General features: G+C 37.3%; 4 protein-coding genes and 3 pseudogenes across 4 annotated transcripts; all 7 read right to left on the reverse strand.

The window, feature by feature from the left end:
• Positions 1-164: 164 nt before the first annotated feature.
• On the reverse strand, positions 165-2,381 carry LOC149096223 (melanocyte-stimulating hormone receptor-like). Its single transcript, XM_089281637.1, has one exon. It carries the CDS (start codon positions 2,333-2,335, stop codon positions 1,418-1,420), a length of 918 nt encoding a protein of 305 aa, XP_089137763.1. The 5' UTR covers positions 2,336-2,381; the 3' UTR covers positions 165-1,417.
• An 81-nt stretch (positions 2,382-2,462) lies between these two features.
• LOC149096224 (melanocyte-stimulating hormone receptor-like) lies at positions 2,463-3,691 on the reverse strand. The gene has a single exon (XM_089281638.1). It carries the CDS (start codon positions 3,477-3,479, stop codon positions 2,562-2,564), a length of 918 nt encoding a protein of 305 aa, XP_089137764.1. The 5' UTR covers positions 3,480-3,691; the 3' UTR covers positions 2,463-2,561.
• A 2,406-nt stretch (positions 3,692-6,097) lies between these two features.
• LOC149096225 (adenosine receptor A3-like) lies at positions 6,098-8,745 on the reverse strand. Its single transcript, XM_089280755.1, has one exon. It carries the CDS (start codon positions 8,462-8,464, stop codon positions 7,523-7,525), a length of 942 nt encoding a protein of 313 aa, XP_089136881.1. The 5' UTR covers positions 8,465-8,745; the 3' UTR covers positions 6,098-7,522.
• A 3,269-nt stretch (positions 8,746-12,014) lies between these two features.
• On the reverse strand, positions 12,015-15,465 carry LOC149096226 (melanocyte-stimulating hormone receptor-like). The gene has a single exon (XM_089281639.1). It carries the CDS (start codon positions 14,667-14,669, stop codon positions 13,740-13,742), a length of 930 nt encoding a protein of 309 aa, XP_089137765.1. The 5' UTR covers positions 14,670-15,465; the 3' UTR covers positions 12,015-13,739.
• Positions 12,408-13,345, reverse strand: LOC149096227 (melanocyte-stimulating hormone receptor-like; annotated as a pseudogene).
• Positions 15,466-16,405: 940 nt separating the features above from the next.
• Positions 16,406-18,129, reverse strand: LOC149096228 (histamine H2 receptor-like; annotated as a pseudogene).
• A 3,069-nt stretch (positions 18,130-21,198) lies between these two features.
• LOC149096229 (melanocyte-stimulating hormone receptor-like) lies at positions 21,199-22,546 on the reverse strand (annotated as a pseudogene).
• Positions 22,547-23,056: the final 510 nt, after the last annotated feature.

Genomic DNA, 23,056 nt, shown 5'->3' on the forward strand with positions numbered 1-23,056 from the left:
AACTCGATCAGAAGCAAAGTTTGGAAAGTACCAGCAAGTAAATACACTTATCGCTGTGGAAATTTATGCAGTTTAGGAAATCTGTGTTGTATAGAATTCGAGTTTATCCCCTGACTTGGAGTTTTTCTGCTGAACGTTTCCCTGGAAATATCAACACCTTAATAAACAGGTTAACTTTATTTAATGGATTGCTACTTAATTGATAAGGTACAAAAAGCACAACCACAAATTAAATATAAAATACTAGGAATTATATTGATTTGTTTTAATTTTTTAGGAGGTTAATTTTTTTACTTTTATATTAATTTTTAAAAACATGAATACTAATAAAAATTTGATGGTCATAACTAGATACTTTCACAAGTTACAAGATTTTCCTTAAATTTGAAAGGGTTTCAAACTGCCCGGCTTGAACAGGGTTATGATATTAGAATTTATTTGCAAATTAAATAAATCGATTTCATTAAAACTCGTTTTCTTAAAAGGAAATATATTGCTTGATGTTAATGTCACAGAAGGTGTATTTTTTTACCTTGTACATAAAAGTTTATTTTATAAAAAATAACTGCTAAAATAAATATGATGGTTATATAGCTTGAGACCTTCACAAGTTACGCGTATATCCTCAAAGTTGCGACGATTTCAAACTGCCCTGTTTAAATGGTTTAAGATATTTGAATCTATTTGCAGACTACAAACATCGATTTTATAATCGTTTTCCTAAAACTGTAATTTTTGGCAATGAAACTTATCTCATACCACTCCTCCTTAAATTAAAGAAAAATAAATGTAAAGTTTCTGACCTAATTCAGCCTTGCTTGAATTATCTATGGGACATACCCACGGTTGCTATGGTAAATTTTAGGTAAAATTTTAATTCTAATCAACAATGATTTAGATAAACATATACAGGCAAAAACTAACGATAGATAAATCCGACGTTTCGGCGACATCTTGGCGCCATTGTCAAGGGAAACTAATTAAATATGCGATTTCAGGAGTAACTAAGAGTTCAGAGTTTCTAATTTGCATAAGTTAGACAAAGACTTTAGGGCGAACTGAGTCTGATTGTACATTTAAACACGGTCGTAATTGTTTAATGAGTAACATCTCATTAATGAGACAATCAAACTTGTTGTGGCATTTTTTCAACACGCTAAAACAATTGCGAAGGTCATCCGGAATCCTGCCTGCGTGTCTATTATCATAGTGATTGTGTACTGACGAGGTCTTGCTTCTATGTCCAAAAAATTTTAATTAAAAATTATTAATTGTTTCATGTCAAACATAGGGGTTGCCTTCCGATTGCTCTTCCTTTTTATATTTATTTTGCTGTCCACCGAATAAGTTTAAATTAACATAATTCTTAGATCTTATATCAAACCGTAAGATACAAAAAAAAAAAAAAGTTTTAAAACTAATTTGTGAAACATAACATCTGCCTGATCGTTTTCTTTACTTCTTGCCTCACCTCTTTGATCTTCCAAAAATAAAGAATCGGGTTTAAAGACGAGTTTAAACAAACAAGAGTTGTTGTAAATGCCCAAATTGCATGAAGAAATGGGGAGGATCCGTTTTTTGTAACTATCGCTAAAACTACACTGTACGGCAGATAACATACTACTAAGGTCAACAGAATGCACATTGCAGTAGATACGGTCTTTCGGTACTGTTGCATGTTCTGTGCCGTTCCTCCATTTGGTTGTTCTTGGTGAACCTGATCTTGTATTGCAGCTTGATGATGTCGAAGAGCGAAGACGATTTTCGAATAACAACAGAGCGAGACCAAAAGGCATAGTGAATTTAAAGCATAACCGTACATTTTTAAAATAGCGAAATTCTTAATCATAATCAGAGTAAAGGCAACGCTGGCAATCCAAAAGGAGAGAACTAAAGCTCGAACTCGCTTTAAAGTTACGACATGCCTGTATCTCAATCCCAACAACAGAGCGAGGAGTCTGTCCACACTTATTGCACTCATTGTTAGCATGGACACTGCAGTTAGAATTGTAAAAGTGAGGGCAGCAATGTTTGCGGAGAACACACAAAGATCAATCAAGTTATCTTCTGCTATTCCAATCAACGTAAAATAGACAGCGAGGACTGGTTGGGAAATAATTCCAACCAAAAGATCGGTGACTGCGAGGCAGCTGCACAGTAGTTTTGATGGTGGATGGAGGGAGGATTCCTTGTGCAACGCAACTAGGATTACAGTGTTTCCCAGGATAGCGGTGATGGAGAGAAAATAGTTAAATGCAGCAAGGAAAAGCAGATGCTTTCCAGATAAATGGACAGAGCAAAGCAAAACCTGAATGGTTTTGTTAGGATTCTCCATTGCCAGTAGAACTCCGTGCCCTCTGAGAATCAAAAGTCATCTACACCTTTCACTAAATATATTAGCTAATTAAAAATTATTAATTGTTTCATGTCAAACATAGGGGTTGCCTTCCGATTGCTCTTCCTTTTTATATTTATTTTGCTGTCCACCGAATAAGTTCAAATTAACATAATTCTTAGATCTTATATCAAACTGCAAGATACAAAAAAAAAAAGTTTTAAAACTAATTTGTGAAACATAACATCTGCCTGATCGTTTTCTTTACTTCTTGTCTCACCTCTTTGATCTTCCAAAAATAAAGAATCGGGTTTAAAGACGAGTTTAAACAAACAAGAGTTGTTGTAGATGCCCAAATTGCATGAAGAAATGGGGAGGATCCGTTTTTTGTAACTATCGCTAAAACTATACTGTACGGCAGATAACATACTACTAAGGTCAACAGAATGCACATTGCTGTAGATACGGTCTTTCGGTACTGTTGCATGTTCTGTGCCGTTCCTCCATTTGGTTGTTCTTGGTGAACCTGATCTTGTATTGCAGCTTGATGATGTCGAAGAGCGAAGACGATTTTCGAATAACAACAGAGCGAGACCAAAAGGCATAGTGAATTTAAAGCATAACCGTACATTTTTAAAATAGCGAAATTCTTAATCATAATCAGAGTAAAGGCAACGCTGGCAATCCAAAAGGAGAGAACTAAAGCTCGAACTCGCTTTAAAGTTACGACATGCCTGTATCTCAATCCCAACAACAGAGCGAGGAGTCTGTCCACACTTATTGCACTCATTGTTAGCATGGACACTGCAGTTAGAATTGTAAAAGTGAGGGCAGCAATGTTTGCGGAGAACACACAAAGATCAATCAAGTTATCTTCTGCTATTCCAATCAACGTAAAATAGACAGCGAGGACTGGTTGGGAAATAATTCCAACCAAAAGATCGGTGACTGCGAGGCAGCTGCACAGTAGTTTTGATGGCGGATGGAGGGAGGATTCCTTGTGCAACGCAACTAGGATTACAGTGTTTCCCAGGATAGCGGTGATGGAGAGAAAATAGTTAAATGCAGCAAGGAAAAGCAGATGCTTTCCAGATAAATGGACAGAGCAAAGCAAAACCTGAATGGTTTTGTTAGGATTCTCCATTGCCAGTAGAACTCCGTGCCCTCTGAGAATCAAAAGTCATCTACACCTTTGACTAAATATATCAGCTAAATGGTAATTAATAGTTAGGTAAAGAAAAGTGAGACTCGCCGTAGATTGACGCATGTCAAAAAAGAAACCATTCAAGTTAATGATGAGCCCCGATGGTTTAAGGATGTAAGAGACAGCTTCCTTTACTGCGTGGGGTAAAGTGTTCCCACGCACCAAGTTTTTACAGCTACCACTACGATGAAAGAAAACTGGATATATATATGGAGAAGCCTACTTCGGACGGAATTGTGTCTAAACCAGAAACTAAGCTTTGAACGTCTACAAAAGCTATCTATACAAAAGGCGAAGCATGAAGTAAGAGAAGGTTAATTCAAAATGTAATTACATTTTACTCGTCTTAAGCTAACATTAAGACTGGGAAATAAATTCGTTCAAAAGTGGTTCTATTGATTCTCTAATTTGAAGTCTGCTAAGTGGTCATTTTAAATTGATATATCATGACAGCTTCTCAGTCGCTTATTACAAGTAAGAAATAAAAAATAATAATAGTAATAATAAAATAAAGATATTTTGCCCAGGGAAGTAATATTTACGGTTACAGCCACAATTAATTGATATCGTAAATGATTGTTTTTTAAATAGAAGCGTGACTCCAATTCTTAAAAAAAAAAACCCATTCGCTTTCTCTTTTGATTAAGCTCTAAACAGTTCAGTTATTTTCAAATGCTTAGTTGGGGATATTCTTTTATCAAAGCAATAAATTTTGATCAGGCCAAATCAAGGGAAAAAACCGAGACACTACTTGGTAAAACAGCCACATGAAAACAGTCAAGAAATGGTTGGACATTGTAAATTAACTGAAAACGCGCGTTCATTTAGGGAAAAAAAAAATATTTTGACGAGTTCAACTTTGTCAGTTTTCTTTGTTCGATTGATGGCACAAGAAATAATGCATTATATCATGCTTGATATCTTCAAGGATCATTTAACAGCGCAATCTTTTTTTACACGAATATTGTTTTTTTTTTTTCGGCCGTGGATGAATATTCTTAGATTATAACGTATGAAATTTCTGTTTTTGAATGTATCTGGGTGTCTGGATTGTGCAAAAGTAACTTTAGAGCCAGCCTGCAGGTATTAAAGCCTGGGATGACGCACATGACTTCTTGTAGAATTGTTGTTAGCATCGAACATACGGCTGGTGCTGTTTTTGTTGTTTTTTTGAATAGTTTTACCGTTTAGAGAAAGGAAGAATTTTATAGGTTTATATTAGTTAAAAACATATCATTGTATTGTATTTACAAATTTTCAACACACGAAAAATTATATTCTTTTCTTGCTGAAAATTTGTTGACGCAATAAATTTAAAAATTAACTCTTACAACATTCTTAAAATTTCGCAATAACGAGTCTCGATATTCTTATAAAACATATTCTAATAAAAAAGAGTGTAACTGTTTTAATTTGTTTTACTATCAAAGGAAATCTACACTCGTGGGATCATTTCGAAATAGAGGGATTCAGCTAACGTGTTTACATCCTTTTTCCCACACAGTTCTTTGTTGCGCCCACACAGTTCAGATTTTGTATATGTTCAAAGCTTAGTTTCTGGTTTAAAACTACAACACAATTCCGTCCAGGGGTGTAAATTTAATTAGCACGGTCATTTAAGTAGGCTTCTCCATGTATGTATGGGGTAGTTCATTTGGGAGGTTACATTTGTGCATTTGTCACACGCAACTGATTGCATGTGAATATCTAGAAAAAGAATAGGCCACGTTCAATATATCAATATTCTAACATGACTCCGAGGCTTTCGGGTCAAAATTGCAAATTTCTTAAGTTTCTTTTGTCTCTCAATTCCCAAAAGAGACTTGGATACAAAGAAAACACCACCAAATAAAGAAGTTTGTCCTGAGTGCCTCGGAGCCATCTTGGAATATTGACATATCCACCGTGGCCTATTGCAACCTTCCATAATATTATTCTACTTTTTGAGAGTTTTTTTTTTATAAATGTTTTTAGATGGCTATGAGATTGAGGTATACTGATACCAAAGCTTCGTTGTACTTCAATGTTTTGATCATTTAAAACAAAACAAAATGAAATTTGTAAAACTTGGTTGTCAAGATATAGTTGCCATGGAAACATCAAGAAGTTAATTAGACCAATGATACGTTCTATCAATGTTTCCCGGGTGAAGTTTAGGAAAAGCCGTCAAATTTGGAGTTCATTGTTTAATTCTTTTACAGTTACCTGCGAGCCTGCGAAGTTAGTGAGAGCCTCAAAGGTCTCCTACTTTCCAGTTAGTAAGGAAAAACTTTTAAAGAGTTGTTACATGACGGTATAGACTGATGAAAAGTTGTCTTTTATCTTAACACTGGCAAAATTATTGTTACGCTAATTTTAATCGCATATTAGTTATCATTTGGCTGAGAAAATTTCTCTCGCTTGTACCATAAACATAACTTTCATATTTAAATTATTTGGAATATGAAAAAAAAGACGCGTAACGTAAGTGTCTCCCCACATCCGAAATAGCACTCAATATTAATAAAAAAAAGGTCAAAACACATCTCAATCGCAAGGACAAAACACGTACCTGGAGATAAAAACATGTCGCTTTTACTACTTCTAAATCGGATAGACTACATTTAAATTAGATTAAAACTTTGGTTTGGGTAAAAACTTGTTTTGCATTTCTCAAGGATGATTTTTCTTTAAGAGATGTACGCATCTCTTTCCTTGTCGATTCTGGATTCTCTTAAATAGCCGGTTAAATAGAAACATTACAATAACCTGAGACTGACTAGGAAACTTTCGGGTTTCTTCAGTATCCCGACTTTGACTAAGTGTACATTTTTCTGTTCTTCTATTTATTATATGATTGAGTAAAACTGTAAATGTAGAATAAATGAACAAAGGTGTTGTTGTTAAAGACTCTCTGTCGACCAACATGTATTGCGCGCGTCCCGGCACCCGAGGTTTCGTGATCTACAAAACCTACAAGTTGTTGTTGTCGATGGTTTCGCTCTCCAATCCTTTATAATCCGAAGCATCCGTCTGGATTATTCGACATTTATTGCCTTTAACGACAAGATTCATCATCGCCCTTAACATTGAGAAGAGCATTTGGTAGGAAATTGTCTGTTTGTGACATATTCGAGAAGCTAAACAGCGGTCGGTACGATGTGATTTGCGAAGAACCTTGGTGGAAGGTTTAGACCACACAGACTCTTCAAGAGAATTATCTGAGAAAATAGGTCCAGAATCGGTGGAGGAACAGTTTCGATGTACTCGGATACAAGAAAACAAAATTGCTCCCATCTGCTGTAGTAAGGCTAGTGACACTGAATTGATTTTATTTTCTCTCGCATTTCAGACCTCTGAAAAGACCATCGCGTCGCCTGTTGCATCGTCTGTCCAGTTTTAGCTTAACTATGGCAAGAATTCTTGAACTTATATTGATGAAACTAAATCCTTTCTCCGCTGTGCTTTATTCCTTGAGAAGAAAACTTTTCTTGCAAAATAAACAAACTGAAAACTTTCTACTATCCGTACGTGACCGGTTATCGATAAAAAAAACACTATAGGGATTCTAAAGCGCGGTATGAAATCGCCAACGAAAAAAAAAAATTGTATTTATTACTCTTATTCTGCATCACGACTAAGGCAGTACTCTTAGCGAAGAAAAACCTGTACAATCTATATATATACGCTTGTGAAAGCAAATGAAAAAGCAAATTTATTTTATGGAGTTGTCTCAGTTCTCGGCGTAGCACCATGCATGGCACGGTGGCAGGAACTTTGTAGCTGACATTTGTCACCCCTCGACGCGAGGTCAAAATTTCAAAATACGAAAGTTCTAAGCTAAAAGGCATCAAAAGCAAACATATTACATCTGTTTTTACCAGTAAATTAAATTTGAGGTCGCCAAAATGCCCAAAATCCTTTCGATTTCTCCAGCGCTTTCTTCGGTGACAGAATCAAAACGAAAACAAACGCTCGCAAAGCATTCGGTCGATAGAGAGTTTTTAAAAGGTCACCTCATTTGACAAGCAAAGAATCTGCCTGATGGTGTTCTTTACTTGTTGTTTGATATGCGTCATCCTCCAGCAATAAAGAATCGGGTTTAAGGACGCATTTAAATAAACGAGAGTTGCAGTTAATTCCCAAATGATATCAAGAAGTGGAGACGATCCATGAGTAGTAAAGATAACTAGGACTATACTGTATGGTAGAAAACAAGCTAGTAATGCCATAAGTACCCATATCGCAGTAGTCACTGTCTTTCTGTATCTTGCTATATTCAAGGAAGCCTCTCCACTCTCCGGTTGTCCTTGGTGTTGGTGAATTTGAGTATGGTGGTGGCGAAGTGTGAAGAAAATCTTCGAATACGAAAATGTTAAGACAGAAATGCAAAGTAAGATTATTGTGTAATTATAACTTTTTGCAATAGTTAGGTTCCAAAACGACATCAATGCAAAAGTTATGCTGGGTATCCAATAGAACATAACAATTGCTCTTACCCGCCTTGAAGTTACTACTTGTCTGTACCTCAACCCCAAAATTAGAGCAAGTAGTCTATCTACACTAATAGCAGACATCGTCAGCAAAGAAACTGCAGATAGTATTGTTAAACTGACTGTCGAAAGGGCTGCGGAATAAAAACAAAGATCAGTCAATCGGTGTTCCGTTTCTAGGAAAGCGAGGTTTAAAGCAGTGCTTGGCTCTGAAATAAGACCGACCAAAAGATCACTGATTGCAAGGCAGCGGTACAAGAGTTTTGATGGTGGACGTAGATATGTCTCCTTGTATAACGCAACTAAGATCAAAGTATTTCCTAGAAATGCGGTAACGGAGAAGAGGCCGTTTAAAGCAGACAGAAAAATCCAATATTTTCCTGATGAGCGGTCTCTACAAAGGAGGGCTTGAATGGTCTTGCTGTAGTCTTCCTTGTCGGTAGAATTTTCCATTGCAAGTTGAGTATTGTTGTTGTTGTTGTTTTTTCTGAAGCAGCTGTTTTAAAAGGCAACTGAAACTCAAATCGATAAGACGCTGTAAAGCACCTTCAGGCACTACAAGTTCTATGACTGATAGTCATTTTCTGTCCAATCATCGTTTCTTTGTGAGGAGCGTAATATCTAATCTTTAAAACCACGGTGTAATGTTAATTCAGTTAATGTGATCCGTTTGGTGGTTGACACACTTTTCATTATTGATGTTTAATTGTTTGGCCAAAGTTTGATGTATATGTTGGATTTACATATTAATTCATGCTTAAGTCAAACGAGCCAAACATCTGTCAATCAGTCGATTTTCCTCATGGCGAGTCCTTTGTAGCCCTTAAATCTAATTTTTTTCTGCATGAACTTTTCTGCTTGAAGTCACTGGCGACATCGTCAAGTTTCGATATTTCTAATTTGTCTGTTAGATTCTGTTGGACTTTTCGATGGTAATAACCTGAAGTGTGTGCCGGTGAGACTTGCAGCTGCATAAATTTATATTCGTTTAAGTTTTGCCTACTTTTGTCTTCGCCGTTTCTATTTGGCATCACACGATGCTCGCAGGCTAGGCACAGCTGGAATAATTTGTGCTCTCCTTAGTGCCCCGTGACGCCGTTAACACAACTGACCTCTACACCTGCCTGGCAAGTTTAGCTAAGTTTAACAGTTGTGAATGTCAAGGCTCCTACACTATGCAATAAACGAGTGAATTTTGAAAACCTAGTCTTTTTAGAGATAAAGAAGAAATTATTTTTAGACAAGGTGATACAGTATATGATGATATAAAGTTGCAAAAAGTTGCCTATTATCTTAGCTAGGACTCGCAAAATTATAGTGATGCTAAATTTGAGGCACGTCAGTTATTATTTAGCTGAGAGTATTTTTCCTCCTTGTACCGTAAACAATATTTGTCGTATTTAAGGCATTTAGATTTTGAAAACGGGGATCTTTTTTTTCTAGATCGAATCTCAAAATTAAAGATTAATCTAAGAAAAGGCAAACACCAATGGCGGGCAGTCGCAAAAACAAGTTGCTTCAACAGAGAGTATTTATATCTAATACTACTAGTCATTCAAATATTTTACAGGCTGAGCAAAATATCGTTATTTGCCGGTGGCGATTGGATCAATTATTTGCCATCAATGATCTGCGAGACAGTGACAACCACTCGATCACCAAGTTTGCTTTCATATGTAAATCACTCTCTGACAGCTAAGGGAAGCGATCTGGCGTTTCTCACACACAAGCGTGGTTAAAACTTTGCGTGAACGGAATAATTTTGCAGCAAAACGAGCTCTTTGTGGGCAGTTATTTGCAAGTCAGGTGGTGGATCCTTGGCTTATGAAAAGGAAGAAAAAACCACCATCGAATGATAATAAGTTTTTTTTTTTTTTGCACTCTTTGAAGGAAAATGTTATGTGTTCCTGATCGTCTTAAAATTAAAGCTTTTTGTTCCTAGATAAAAAAGTGAACACTTTTGGAAATTTTTCTCAGTTGCCCGCTGAAGTTAATTCAACCACGTAAAGAAGTGAAATAACCAGACTTTCATAGTTCTAAACAGAGAAACCAATCGCAAAGTAAGGAAATGAAACCTTTAATTTGTTTTGTGTTTTATTTATACCCATTCTGCCTAAGAGTGTGACGTGATCGTGGTGTTTACATCTCGTTTCGCTTCTCTCACTTTTCAGCAATAACGAATTGGGCTGACTGACGAGCTTAAATATTGAAATAAGAGTTGCCTTTTATTTCCCAAAGAGACATGAAGATGATCAATGAATAGTATTTTACCTATATCGCGTCTATAGGTAATCAAATGATTTTGAGTACAATTTGGAATAAATAAGCGAGAGAAAATTTTTCAAAGACTAAAAAAATTGCTCACCCCCCGTAAGGCGAGTACAATTTGTAGTCTTTGAAAATTTAATAGTGCTTATTTACTCCAAATTGCAGGACAAAAATCATTGAATACATTGCAACTTGTAATAATATACATTCAATTTATGTTCAACCTGCCGCAGTTAATTTGAACTTTTTGCACTCAATTTCAACTTCTACACTGTTTGAGATTAATTGACGTACCCTCGGTCTATCAGCATGATGATTTTTTTTCATTAAATCAGTATTGTATTTGTATTGTATTGCACATGCACGTTATTAGGCAGATAACAAGCTACCAAGGTCCAAACCCCCTTTTTCACAGCAGCCAGTTACTTGTTCAAGATAACATACCCATTTACTAAAAATAATCTTTGTTAAGAAAACAGTTCCGAAGTGGCGTCATACGCGAATAGCGCGCGCGCCACCTTAGTTGCGCGTACGAATTTAAGTTGCGTGGAAGTTTATCGGCAGAGTTTTAGACAGTTTCTAGTGAGAAGTTGTTGTGCCTTTTAGAGAGTTTTGTGCTGTTTAGAGTTAACCGTTTTTCCGATTTTGAAGAGTTTTGGTCGAGTACCGTTTCCGTTTACCGCTCACGAACAATCTTACTATATCATTTTGGCAGCCTTACCTCCAGCCCAAGACCCTGGTGATGTCATTCTTCTATTTTTACAATATGACGTGTCCGACATCGTCATTTTCCTAGGCTTACACCTTTTAGCAGAATCCTCAAACGGGAAAGGTAAGAACAAGCTCTTTTCATTTATTAAAAAAAAAACAAAAATACCCGCAAACATTGATGAAAAAAGTTGTGACCAGTTCTGGCTCATCCTCGGAGTAAAAACCTCACAACTGACGCCAGTCGCTACAATTTAGCAAGGGAATGGTATAATATGTGCAGAAAACACGCTTAATTTTAGCTTTAGGTGATTCTAACTTGAGGCTAGCTTTCACTAGCGACGGGATCGTAGCCGGAGTCGTAATCAGAAACGTAGCGCGATGATACGATCTAGTGAAAATCAAACCGACGGAGTTAGAAGCAGAAAACCGATTCTGCTTATGACTTTTATCGCTTATGATCCAGTGAAAACTAGATTGTCGGAGTCGCAAACAGAAGCGTAAAAATAAACCAATCAAAATTTTCGATTCCAAGCCTTGTGGTTGGTTGGTTCTTCTGCTTCTGCTTCTGACCCCAGCGACTAGTTTTCTCTGGATCATGTCAATCATGAGGGACGGAGTCGTAAACGGAATTGGAAGAAATGGAAACGTTCTGATTCTTCCTAGTCCGATTCCGTCGAGCTTATGACTCCGCTTATGACTCCGATTATCGATTTTCACTAGGTCGTAAGCGCTCTTACCATTCCAGCTACTACTCCGACTCCGTCGTTATTGATAATTTTAAGAAGTAAATAACATGTCGCGTTCTTCCGTTTAATTAAGTCTGCTGTAATGAGCCACATGACTGATATTAATAGTCATAGCTTGTCATAATCATACCAACACCGGTATATGTTGGCTCTTGTTTTGCGATACCAGTGCCGCTGTATAATAAACTTATTGTTTGTCTTTGGATTTGCCTCGGCGGCTCTTTATCATACTGCACAAATGGTAGCAAAAAACATTCTAATGTGCTCTTTTTCTGCTATTGGGGAAATTCATGGCTCATCGATTTTTAACTGCTACGTGACGTCCAGAGAGAAAGCGAGAGAAAAGCTTCCTTAAGTAGAAACTACTTCCCTGAAAACAGAGATGCCAAAATGTCAATCGTGCACCCCATGTGTATTTATTCATGGCATTTATACTTGCTTTGATCATGATGAATCCAATGGACAATGCAATACTTTTTCTATTTTTCCAATGTGAACTAGACATTTATCATCAAAAATGATCCAAGCATTGAAAATCATCCAGTTTTCACGGAAGAAAATCGCGCAAAAAACGTGAAATTAAACCTCTTTATTAGTTCAATACAATGAAACGAAACTAAGTTTCACTTTAAAGCTAACTGGTAGATTTATTCATTATTTTTTCAACTTAACTAGTTTGACAAACAAAACACTGTCTGATCGTGCATGTTCTTTGCGTCTTGTTTCACTTCCTTGATCTTCTAGCAACAAAGAAGCGGGTTGAGAGATGACTTGAAACAAACAAGAGTTGCTGCTGATTCGCAAATAATATCAGGAATTGGAGATGATTTTTCATTCATTATTACAGCTAGGACTATACTGTGTGGCAAATAACAAGCTATTAATGTAACTTGTACCGAAATTGCAGTAGCCACTGTTTTTCTGTATCTTGCGACATTGACAGGAATTCCTCCACCGTCGGGTTCTCCATTTTTTTGTTGAGCCGCTAGATTTTGATAATGGCGAAGCATTAAGAAGATTTTCAAATAAGACAAAACTGATATAAAAACGCAAAGTAAAATTAATAAGTAGTTATAACTTTGCGAGATCGCGAATTCCCAAATCATCAGCACAGAAAAACAAAGGGTGAGAATCCAGAAGAAAATGATAACCCTCGCAATCGCCTCAAAGTTACAGAGTATCTGTATCTCAAACCCAGCAGCAGGGCGAGAAGTCTGTCCACACTTATTGTGGTCATTGTTAGCAACGAAACTGAAGACAGAGTTGTGAAGGTAACTGCACAAATCGTTGCGGAGTAAAAACAAGAATCATTCGTGTTGTCTTCTTTTGCAAAGATCGCGTGGTATGTAGCAAGTCTTGGCTCTGAAACAAGGCCAACCGTGAACAGATCAGTGATTGCAAGGCAGCGGTACAGAAGTTTTGATGGCGGATGAAGGGAAGACTCCTTGTGGAACGCAACTAGTATCAAGGCATTGCCGAAGATGGCAGTAATGGAGAATAAAAAGTCTATGGTAGAAAAAATAACCCAATGTTTCCCTGATGAATGGGCTCTGCATAGCACAAATTGAATGGTGTTCTTATAATTTGTAATGGCCGAAGAATTTTCCATCGCCAATCGAGTTTCGCGCGTTGTAACTAAAAATGGTCTGCGACACTTTTAATTAATTCATTTTATCTGATATTTGGGCTTTTTTTTAACAGGATTGAAACAGCTTATTCAAAAATTACAAAACAGCGTCGAAAAGATGTGGATCTAAACAGTGACTAAGATAACATCTATGATATTTTAATGTGGCGAGCGAATATTTCGTGTAGAAATATGAGTCAATCGATTTACAAATACGAGTTCTTAAAGGCCTGCAAACGGCTGTCAAAACGAAATGAAACAATTGTGTATGTAGATGTAGATGTAGATGCCTCTTTATTAGTTCAATACAATGAAACGAAACTAAGTTTCACTTTAAAGCTAACTGGTAGATGCATTCATTATTTTTTCAACTAAACTAGTTTGACAAACAAAACAACTGTCTGATCGTGTTCTTTACTTCTTGTTTCACTTCCTTGATCCTCCAGCAATAAAGAAGTGGGTTGAGAGACGAGTTTAAGCAAACAAGAGTTGCTGCTGATTCCCAAATGGCGTCAAGAAATGGAGATGATCCATGAATAGTAATTATAGCTATGACTATACCGTATGGCAAATAACAAGCTATTAATGTAACTTCTACCCAAATTGCAGTAGTCACTGTTTTTCTGTATCTTGCGATATTGAAGGGAATTCCACCACCGTTGAATTGTCCTTGTTGTTGCTGTGCTTGATTTTGATTATGACGAAGTGTGAAAAGGATTTTCAAATAACAAAAGAGTGAGACAAAAATGCAAATTAATATTAATGTATAGTTATATATTTTTGCAAAGGTAAATTTCCAAATCATAATCACAGCGAAACCAAGGCTGAGAAGCCAATAGAAAGTTACTAATGCTCGAATACGCCTCAAAGTTACAACGTGTCTGTATCTCAATCCCAACAACAGGGCGAGAAGTCTGTCCACACTTATTGTGGTCATTGTTAGCAGAGAAACGGCAGACAGTGTTGTGAAGCTAGCTGCAGAAATCGTCGCAAAGTAAAAACAAAGATTAGTTAAGTGGTTTTCTTTCGCCAGGAGCGCGTCATAAACAGCAAGGCTTGGTTCTGAAATAAGGCCTACTAACAGATCAGTGGTTGCAAGGCAGCGGTAAAGAAGTTTTGATGGCGGATGAAGGGAAGACTCTTTGCGCAACGCAACTAGAATCAGCGCATTGCCACAGATAGCAGTAATGGAAAAGAAGAAGTTTATAGCCGAAAGAAACGCCCAATGTTTTCCTGATGAATGGGCTGTGCATAGGAGAAATTGAATGCTCTTCCTGTATTCTGTGATGGCCGAGGAGTTTTCCATCGCTTGTCGAGTTTCCGTGTTGCCCCAGGAAATGAAAATTAGCTACGACGCCGACTATCATTTCAGTTTACGTCAAACTTGGTCACGTGGGCGTGTGCTTAAAACATGTTTAATGGAGCAGAATAGGTGTCAATCTTATAATTTACTACGTTAACATCTCTGCCGAGATAGAAAATTGATTGGTTCAATTATGAACTAGGTTGGTCAGTCAATCGTTGTTTCGTTGATTAGACACAGACAACCAAAAACTCGGTAATTGCGAGGCGCGATACAAAATTTTGACGGTAAACGCAGAGATATCACGCTTTCCGATGCAGTTTAAACTAGTGTATTTTTTACAATGTCATTCTCGTCCCCAGAGGCCGCGCTCCTTTTGGTCAGCACCAAGAATTGCGACCTCTGGGCTGGTCCAACACCGGAAGTCCACATAGACAAAGAAACGACAACAACAACAATAGCACTTTTACACAGCATCAAGTGAAAAAGAAGGGTGGTATTAACTCATAAAAGAAGAGCTAGAAATTGCTTGCAATGAAAGTGATCTCTTTTAAGCCGTTTCGAACGATCACAGAAAACAAACGTTACTGCTAATGTTGTCAATGACATACGCCACATATAAATTGAGCAGTTATTAATGGTCTTAAGCAAACACCAAGATAACATGTCTCAATACTAAAATATGACATGCGATTACCTGATTGCAAAAGTACCATATTTACCTGAATTATAACTGTTTCACTGGGAACTAGGAAGCACCCGCTTTGCACCGATAATAAAGAAAGACAAAGTAAAAGGAAACAGACAAACAAATAAGAAAAAAAAAACAAGCAAACAAAACTTGACGTTGTCAGTGGCTCAGTTCTCTGTAGCAAAAACCTGAAGCGCCTCATCACGAATTCGCTTTCAGTTCTTCAGACAGATAAAGACGGTGTAAATTAAATATTCAATAGCTAGTTTTCGACGCAACTACAATAGCCTCCACGTCATGTCTTCTGGCAGAAACAAGGAAAATAAGTTCTCGTTAGATATTTATTTATTAATTATTTTTTGAGGAGAAGTAATGGAATGATGGATAAGGAATTATGCATTTTTTTTCAAATACAGCTAAAATGAAAATAGCTGTTCATATTTTAAGGTGGCTTCATGCTTGCAGTTAAGAGTAATTCTATGAAATACGTCGACTGAGACGAAATGCGTCACTTTAGGATGTAGATGCGCGCATAAAGGACACGCACTATTAAGGAATAGTGAAATTGACAGTTGCTGTCTGTAGAATGAAGGCAATTGGTAAAAAGTAAATAATTTTCTTTTTGACTAATTTAAATGAATAGATATGTTTGTTTTTCTTAGCTATTGATGGGATAAGCGCAGTACATCTATACATTAAAGCTGCTTTTAAAATGACGGGCGATTTCAAAAGGGTTGTTCCGTTTACATGTAAGAGTCTGCAACCAGCCATGTGCCTGAGATGCCCTTCACCATCAATAACTCTCCGTTTCTCTGTGTACACGCCTTGCAGGTTCATCAAAATACAACATAATTGGTTAAAGCACAAATTCTTAAAGGCTTCTCTTCTTTCTATTGGGGAATTTGGTGTCCTGTAAATGTAAATAAAGCCGCACCTGCTTAATTGATCAAGTAAGAAATATTCCATGCACTGAAAACTGAGAGACCAGAAATTTCGATCATCTACTAAACAAGATTTTATGTGTGTTTTTTTTTAGTGTATTTCATTTCATGCGTGTTTCGACAACGAAAAAAGGACGATGCAAACTTTTACTCCTCTAAAATGACCCTATTGGAACCATTGCAAAGGGCATACGTTTACACACGGGGATATTTTTCCGGAGAAATAAATGAATACGAAAGTTCTAATCCAAAAGGTACCAAAAGCAAACTTATTGCGTCTGTTTTTACCAGTATATTAAATTTGAGGCCGCCAATTGCCCAACATCCTTTCGATTTCTCTAGCGCTTTCTTCAGCGACATAATCAAAACAAAAACAAACGCTCGCAAAGCATTCGGTCGACAGAAAGTCTTTAAAAGGCCGCCTCATTTGACAAGCAAAGAATCTGCCTGATGGTGCTCTTTACTTGTTGTTTGATATGCGTCATCCTCCAACAATAAAGGATTGGGTTTAAGGACGCATTTAAATAAACGAGAGTTGCAGTTAATCCCCAAATGATATCAAGAAGTGGAGACGATCCACGAGTAGTAAAGATAACTAAGACTATACTGTATGGGAGAAAACAAGCTAGTAATGCCTTAAGTACCCATATCGCAGTAGTCACTGTCTTTCTGTATCTTGCTATATTCAAGGGAGCCTCTCCACTCTCCGGTGGTCCTTGGTGTTGGTGGATTTGAGTATGTTGGTGGCGAAGTGTGAGGAAAATCTTCGAATACGAAAATGTTAAGACAAAAATACAAAGTAAGATTATTGTGTAATGTAACTTTTTGTGATAATGTGGGTCCAGAACGATATCAATGCAAAAGTTATGCTGGGTATCCAATAGAAGATAACAAATTGCTCTAACCCGTCTTGAAGTTACTACTTGTCTGTATCTCAACCCCAAAATCAGAACGAGTAGTCTATCAACACTAATCGCAGACAGCGTTAGCAAAGAAACTGCAGATAATATTGTAAAACTGACTGTCGAAAGGGCTGTGGAATAAAAACAAAGATCAGTCAATCGGTGTTCAGTTGCTAGGAAAGCGAGGTTTAAAGCAGAGCTTGGCTCTGAAATAAGGCCGACCAACAGATCAGTAATTGCAAGGCAGCGGTACAAGAGTTTGGAAGGTGGACGTAGATATGTCTCCTTGTATAACGCAACTAAGATCAAAGTATTTCCTAGAAATGCGGTAACGGAGAAGAGGCTGTTTAAAGCAGACAGGAAAAATCAATGTTTTCCTGATAAACGGTCTGTACAAAACAGGGCTTGAATAGTCTTGCTGTAGTCTTCCTTGTCGGTAGAGTTTTCCATTGCAAACTGAGTTCTGGTTTTTTTTCTTTTTTTTTTTTTGAAGCAGCTGTCGTAAAAAGGCATCCGATACTCAAATCTAGGATTTAAGTCGAAAAGATGCTGTAAACTTTAAGAAACGGTACAAATGTACCTTCGGTTTAACTCTCAGACACTACAAAAGCTATTACTGATAGTCAATTTCTGTAGAATCATCGTTTCTTTGTGATGAGCGTAATACTGATCTAATCGCTCTATATCTGTTAAAGGAAGCTTAAAACCACGGCGTAATATTATTTTAGTTAATGCCGTCCGTTTTGGATGTTTGACACGCTTGTTATTGATGTTTAATTGTTTGGCCACAGTTTGATGTATATATTGGATTTACATATTCATGATTAAGTCAAACGAGCTAAACATATGTCAGTCAGGCGATTTTCCTTACGGCGAGTCCTCTGTAGCCCTTGAATTTCAATCTGCCAACTTTGCTGCATGAAAGTTTTCTGCTTGAATTCAATGATAACGTTGTTAAGATTCGATAGTTCGTATTTGTCTGTTAGATTCAGATCAGAACTAGTTGAAATCGATTTAGATTTTTTCGATGGTAGTAAACTGAAGTGAACGCCGGTGAAACTTGCAGTCGCATAAATTTATCTTCGTTTAAGTTTTGCTGCATTTTGTCTTCGCCGCTACTATTTGGCATCACACGATAACACCGTTAGACTCGCAGGCTGAGCACAACTGAAATCATTTGTGCTCTCCTTAGTGCTGCGTGACGCCGTTAACACAACTGACCTCCACACCTGCCTGGCAAGTTTAGCTAAGTTTAACAGTTGTTAATGTCGAGGCTCCTACACTATGCAATAAACGATTGAATTTTGAAAACCTAGTCTTTTTAGAGATAATGACGAAATATTTTTAGACAAAGTGATACAGTATGTGATGATATAAACTTGCAAAAAGTTGCCTATTATTTTAGGACTCGCAAAATTATAGTTATGCTAAATTCGAAGCATATCAGTTATTATTTAGCGAACAGTATTTTTCCTCCTTGTACCGTAAACAATATTTGTCGTAGTTAAGGCGTTTCGAATTTGAAAACGGGGATCTAAGAAAAGGCAAACACCAATGCCGGGCAATCACAAAAACAAGTTGATTCAACACAGAGTATTTATATTTAATACTACTAGCCATTCAAATATTTAACAGGCTAAGCAAAATATGGTTATTTTCCGGTGGCGATCGGATCAATTATTTGCCATCAATGATCTGCGAGACAGTGACAGCCATTCGATCACCAGGGTTGTTTTCATATGTAAATCACTCTCTGACAGCTAAGGGAAGCGATGTGCCGTTTCTGAGACAAGAGCGTGGTTAAAACGTTGCGTGAGCGGAATAATTTTGCAGCAAAACAAGCAGACATTATTTGTAGGTAGTTATTTGCAAGTCAGGTGGTGTATCCTCGGCTAATGAAAAGGAAGAAAAAAACCGCCATCGAATGATAATAAGCTTTGTTTGCACTTCGTGAAGGAAAATGTTGCATGTTCCTGATCGTCTTAAAATTAAAGCTTTTCGTTCCTACACAAAAAAAGTGAACATTTTTGGAAATTTTTCTCACTTGACCGCTGAAGTTAATTCAACCACGTAAAGACGTGAAATAACGAGACTTCCATAAACATAGAAAATAATTGCAAAGTAAGAAAATGAAACCTTTAATTTGTTTTGTGCTTTATTTAAACCTATTCTGCCTAAGAGTGTGACGTGATCGTGGTGTTTCAATACATCTCGTTTCGCTTCTCTCACCTTTCAACAATGACAAAATGGGCTGAGTGACGAGTTTAAATAAATGAGAGTTGCCTTTTATTTCCCAAAGAGACATGCTGATCAATGAATAGTATTTTCACTATATCGTATCTCTAGGCAATCAAATGATTTTGAGTACAATTTGGAATGAATAAGCAAGAGCAAATTTTTCAAAGACTAAAAAAAAAATGATTATTCCCAGTAGGGCGAGTGCAATTTGTAATCTTTGAAAATTTAATTAGTGCTTAATAACTCCAAACTGCAGGACAAAAATCATTGAATACATTGCAACTTATAATAATATACATTCAATTTATGTTCAACCTGCCGCAGTTAATTATAATTTTTTGCACTCAATTTCAACTTTCTACACTGTTTGAGATTAATTGACGAGCCCTCGGCATATCAGCACGAGGAATTTTTTTCCATTAAATCAGTATTGTATTTGTATTGTATTGCGCATGCATGTTATTAGGCAGATAACAAGCTACCAAGGTCCAAACCCCCTTTTTCACAGCAGTCAGTTACTTGTTCAAGATATAACATACTCATTTACTAAAAATAATCTTACTATATCATTTTGGCAGCCTCGCCTCCAGCCCAAGACCCCGATGATGTCATTCTTCTATTTTTATAACATGACGTGTCCGACATCCTCACCTCATCCCCCTGGGCTTACACCTTTTTGCAGAATCCTCAAATGGAAAGTTAAGGACAAGCTCTTTTCAGCGTATCTGGCAAGTTGGATGGAGCAATACTGAAAAAAAAACAAACAAACAAAAACCACAAACATTGATAAAAAAAAAAAAAAGTTGTGACCACTTCTGGCTCATCCTCGATGTAACAACCTCACAACTGACGTCAGTCGGTACAATTTAGTAAGGGAATGGTATATTGTTTGCAAAAACCACCCTCAGTTTTAGCTTTAAGTGGTTCTAACTTAAGGCTAGCTTTCAGTAGCGAAGGGGTCGTAGCCGGAGTCATAATCAGAAACGTAGCGCGATGATACGATCTAGTGAAAATCAAACCGACGGAGTTAGAAGCAGAAAACAAATTCTGCTTATGAATTTATCGCTTATGATCCAGTGAAAACTAGATTGTCGGAGTCGCAAACAGAAGCGTAAGAATAAACCAATCAAAATTTTCGATTCCAAGCCTTGTGGTTGGTTGGTTCTTCTGCTTCTGCTTCCGACTCCAGCGACTAGTTTTCTCTGGATCATCTAGATCACGAGTGACGGAGTAGTAAACGGAATTGGAAGAAATGGAAACGTTCTGATTCTCCGGATTCCGATTCGGACGAGCTTATGACTCCGCTTATGACTCCGACTATCGATTTTCACTAGGTCGTAAGCGCTCTTACCACTCCAGCTACTACTCCGACTCAGACTCCGTCGTTAGTGATAATTTTAAGAAGTAAATAACATGTCGCGTTGTTCCGTTGAATTAAGTCTGCTGCAATGAGCTACATGAATGATATATTAGTCATAGCTTGTCATAATTACACCAACACCGGCGTATGTTGGCTCTTGTTTTGCGATACCAGTGCCGCTGTATAATAAACTCATTGTTTGTCTTTGGATTTGCCTCGGCGGCTCTTTATAATACTGCACAACTGGTAACAAAAAACATTCTAATGTGCTTTTTTTCTGCTATTGGGGAGATTCATGGCTCATCGATTTTTAACTGCTACGTGACGTCGAGAGAGAAAGCGAGAGAAAAGCTTCCTTAAGTAGAAACTACTTCCCTGAAAACAGAGATGCCAAAATGTCAATCGTGCACCCCATGTGTATTTATTCATGGCATTTATACTTGCTTTGATCATGATGAATCCAATGGACAATGAAATACTTTTTCTATTTTTCCAATGTGAACTAGACATTCGTCATCAAAAATGATCCAAGCATTGAAAATCATCCAGTTTTCAGGGAAGAAAATCGCGCAAAAAACGTGAAATGAAATCTCTTTATTAGTTCAATACAATGAAACGAAACTAAGTTTGACTTTAAAGCTAACTTATAGATGTATTCATTATTTTTTCAACTTAACTAGTTTGACAAACAAAACACTGTCTGATCGTGTTCTTTACTTCTTGTTTCACTTCCTTGATCCTCCAGCAATAAAGAAGTGGGTTGAGAGACGAGTTTAAGCAAACAAGAATTGCTGCTGATTCCCAAATGGCGTCAAAAAATGGAGATGATCCATGAATAGTAATTATAGCTATGACTATACTGAATGGCAAATAACAAGCTATTAATGTAACTTCTACCCAAATTACAGTAGTCACTGTTTTTCTGTATCTTGCAATATTAAAGGGAATTCCTCCAGCGTTGGGCTCTCCCTCTTGTTGCTGTGCTTGAGTTTGATTATGACGAAGTGTGACAAGGATTTTCAAATAACAAAAGAGTGTGACAAAAATGCAAATTAATATTAATGCAGAGTTATATATTTTTGCAAAGGTAAATTCCCAAATCGTCATCACAGCGAAACCAAGGCTGAGAAGCCAATAGAAAGTTACTAATGCTCGAACGCGCCTCAAAGTTACAACGTGTCTGTATCTCAATCCCAACAACAGGGCGAGAAGTCTGTCCACACTTATTGTGGTCATTGTTACCAGAGAAACGGCAGACAGTGTTGTGAAACTAACTGCAGAAATCGTCCCAAAGTAAAAACAAAGATTAGTTAAGTGGTTTTTTGTCGCCAGGAGCACATCATGAACAGCAAAGCTTGGTTCTGAAATAAGGCCTACTAACAGATCAGTGGTTGCAAGGCAGCAGTAAAGAAGTTTTGATGGCGGATGAAGGGAAGACTCTTTATGCAACGCAACTAGAATCAGCGTATTGCCACAGATGGCAGTAATGGAAAAGAAGAAGTTTATAGCGGAAAAAAAACGTCCAATATTTTCCTGATGAATGGGCTGTGCATAGGAGAAATTGAATGCTCTTCCTGTATTCTGTGATGGCCGAGGAGTTTTCCATCGCTTGTCGAGTTTCCGTGTTGCCCCAAGAAATGAAAATTAGGTACGACGCCGACTATAAATTCAGTTTACGTCAAACTTGGTCACGTGGGCGTGTGCTTAAAACAGGTTTAATGGAGCAGAATAGGTGTCATTCTTATAATTTACTACGTTAACATCTATGCCGAGATAGAAAATTGATTGGCTCAGTTATAAAACTGCATGAAAGGTTGGAAACGGTCATGAACTAGTTTGGTCAGTCAATCGTTGTTTCGTTGATAAGACTCTCTGTCGACCGACGTGTATTGCACGCGTCACCCGAGGTTTCGTGGTCCACAAAACCTACAAGTTGTTGTTGTCGATGGTTTCGCTCATCAATCCTTTATAATCCGAAGCATCCGTCTGGATTATTCGATATTTATTACCTTTAACGACAAGATTCATCATCGCCCTTAACATTGAGAAGAGCATTTGGTAGAAAATTGTTTGTTTGTGACATATTCGAGAAGCTAAACAGCGGTCGGTACGATGTGCTTTGCGAAGAACCTCGGTGGAAGGTTTAGACCACACAGACTCTTCAAGAGAATTATCTGAGAAAATATGTCCAGAATCGGTGGAGGAACAGTTACGATGCACTCGGATACAAGAAATGGAAATTGCTCCCATCTGCTGTA

This window comes from Orbicella faveolata, unplaced genomic scaffold, assembly GCF_042242905.1.
Source record: "Orbicella faveolata isolate gen_17 unplaced genomic scaffold, um_ofav_v1 contig_48, whole genome shotgun sequence".
NCBI lineage: Eukaryota > Metazoa > Cnidaria > Anthozoa > Scleractinia > Merulinidae > Orbicella > Orbicella faveolata.

Excerpts from the sequence above, each read along its gene's own strand:
- LOC149096224 (XM_089281638.1), bottom strand. The coding sequence starts at position 3,479 with ATGGAGAATCCTAACAAAACCATTCAGGTTTTGCTTTGCTCTGTCCAT.
- LOC149096226 (XM_089281639.1), bottom strand. The coding sequence starts at position 14,669 with ATGGAAAACTCCTCGGCCATCACAGAATACAGGAAGAGCATTCAATTT.
- LOC149096225 (XM_089280755.1), bottom strand. The coding sequence starts at position 8,464 with ATGGAAAATTCTACCGACAAGGAAGACTACAGCAAGACCATTCAAGCC.
- LOC149096223 (XM_089281637.1), bottom strand. The coding sequence starts at position 2,335 with ATGGAGAATCCTAACAAAACCATTCAGGTTTTGCTTTGCTCTGTCCAT.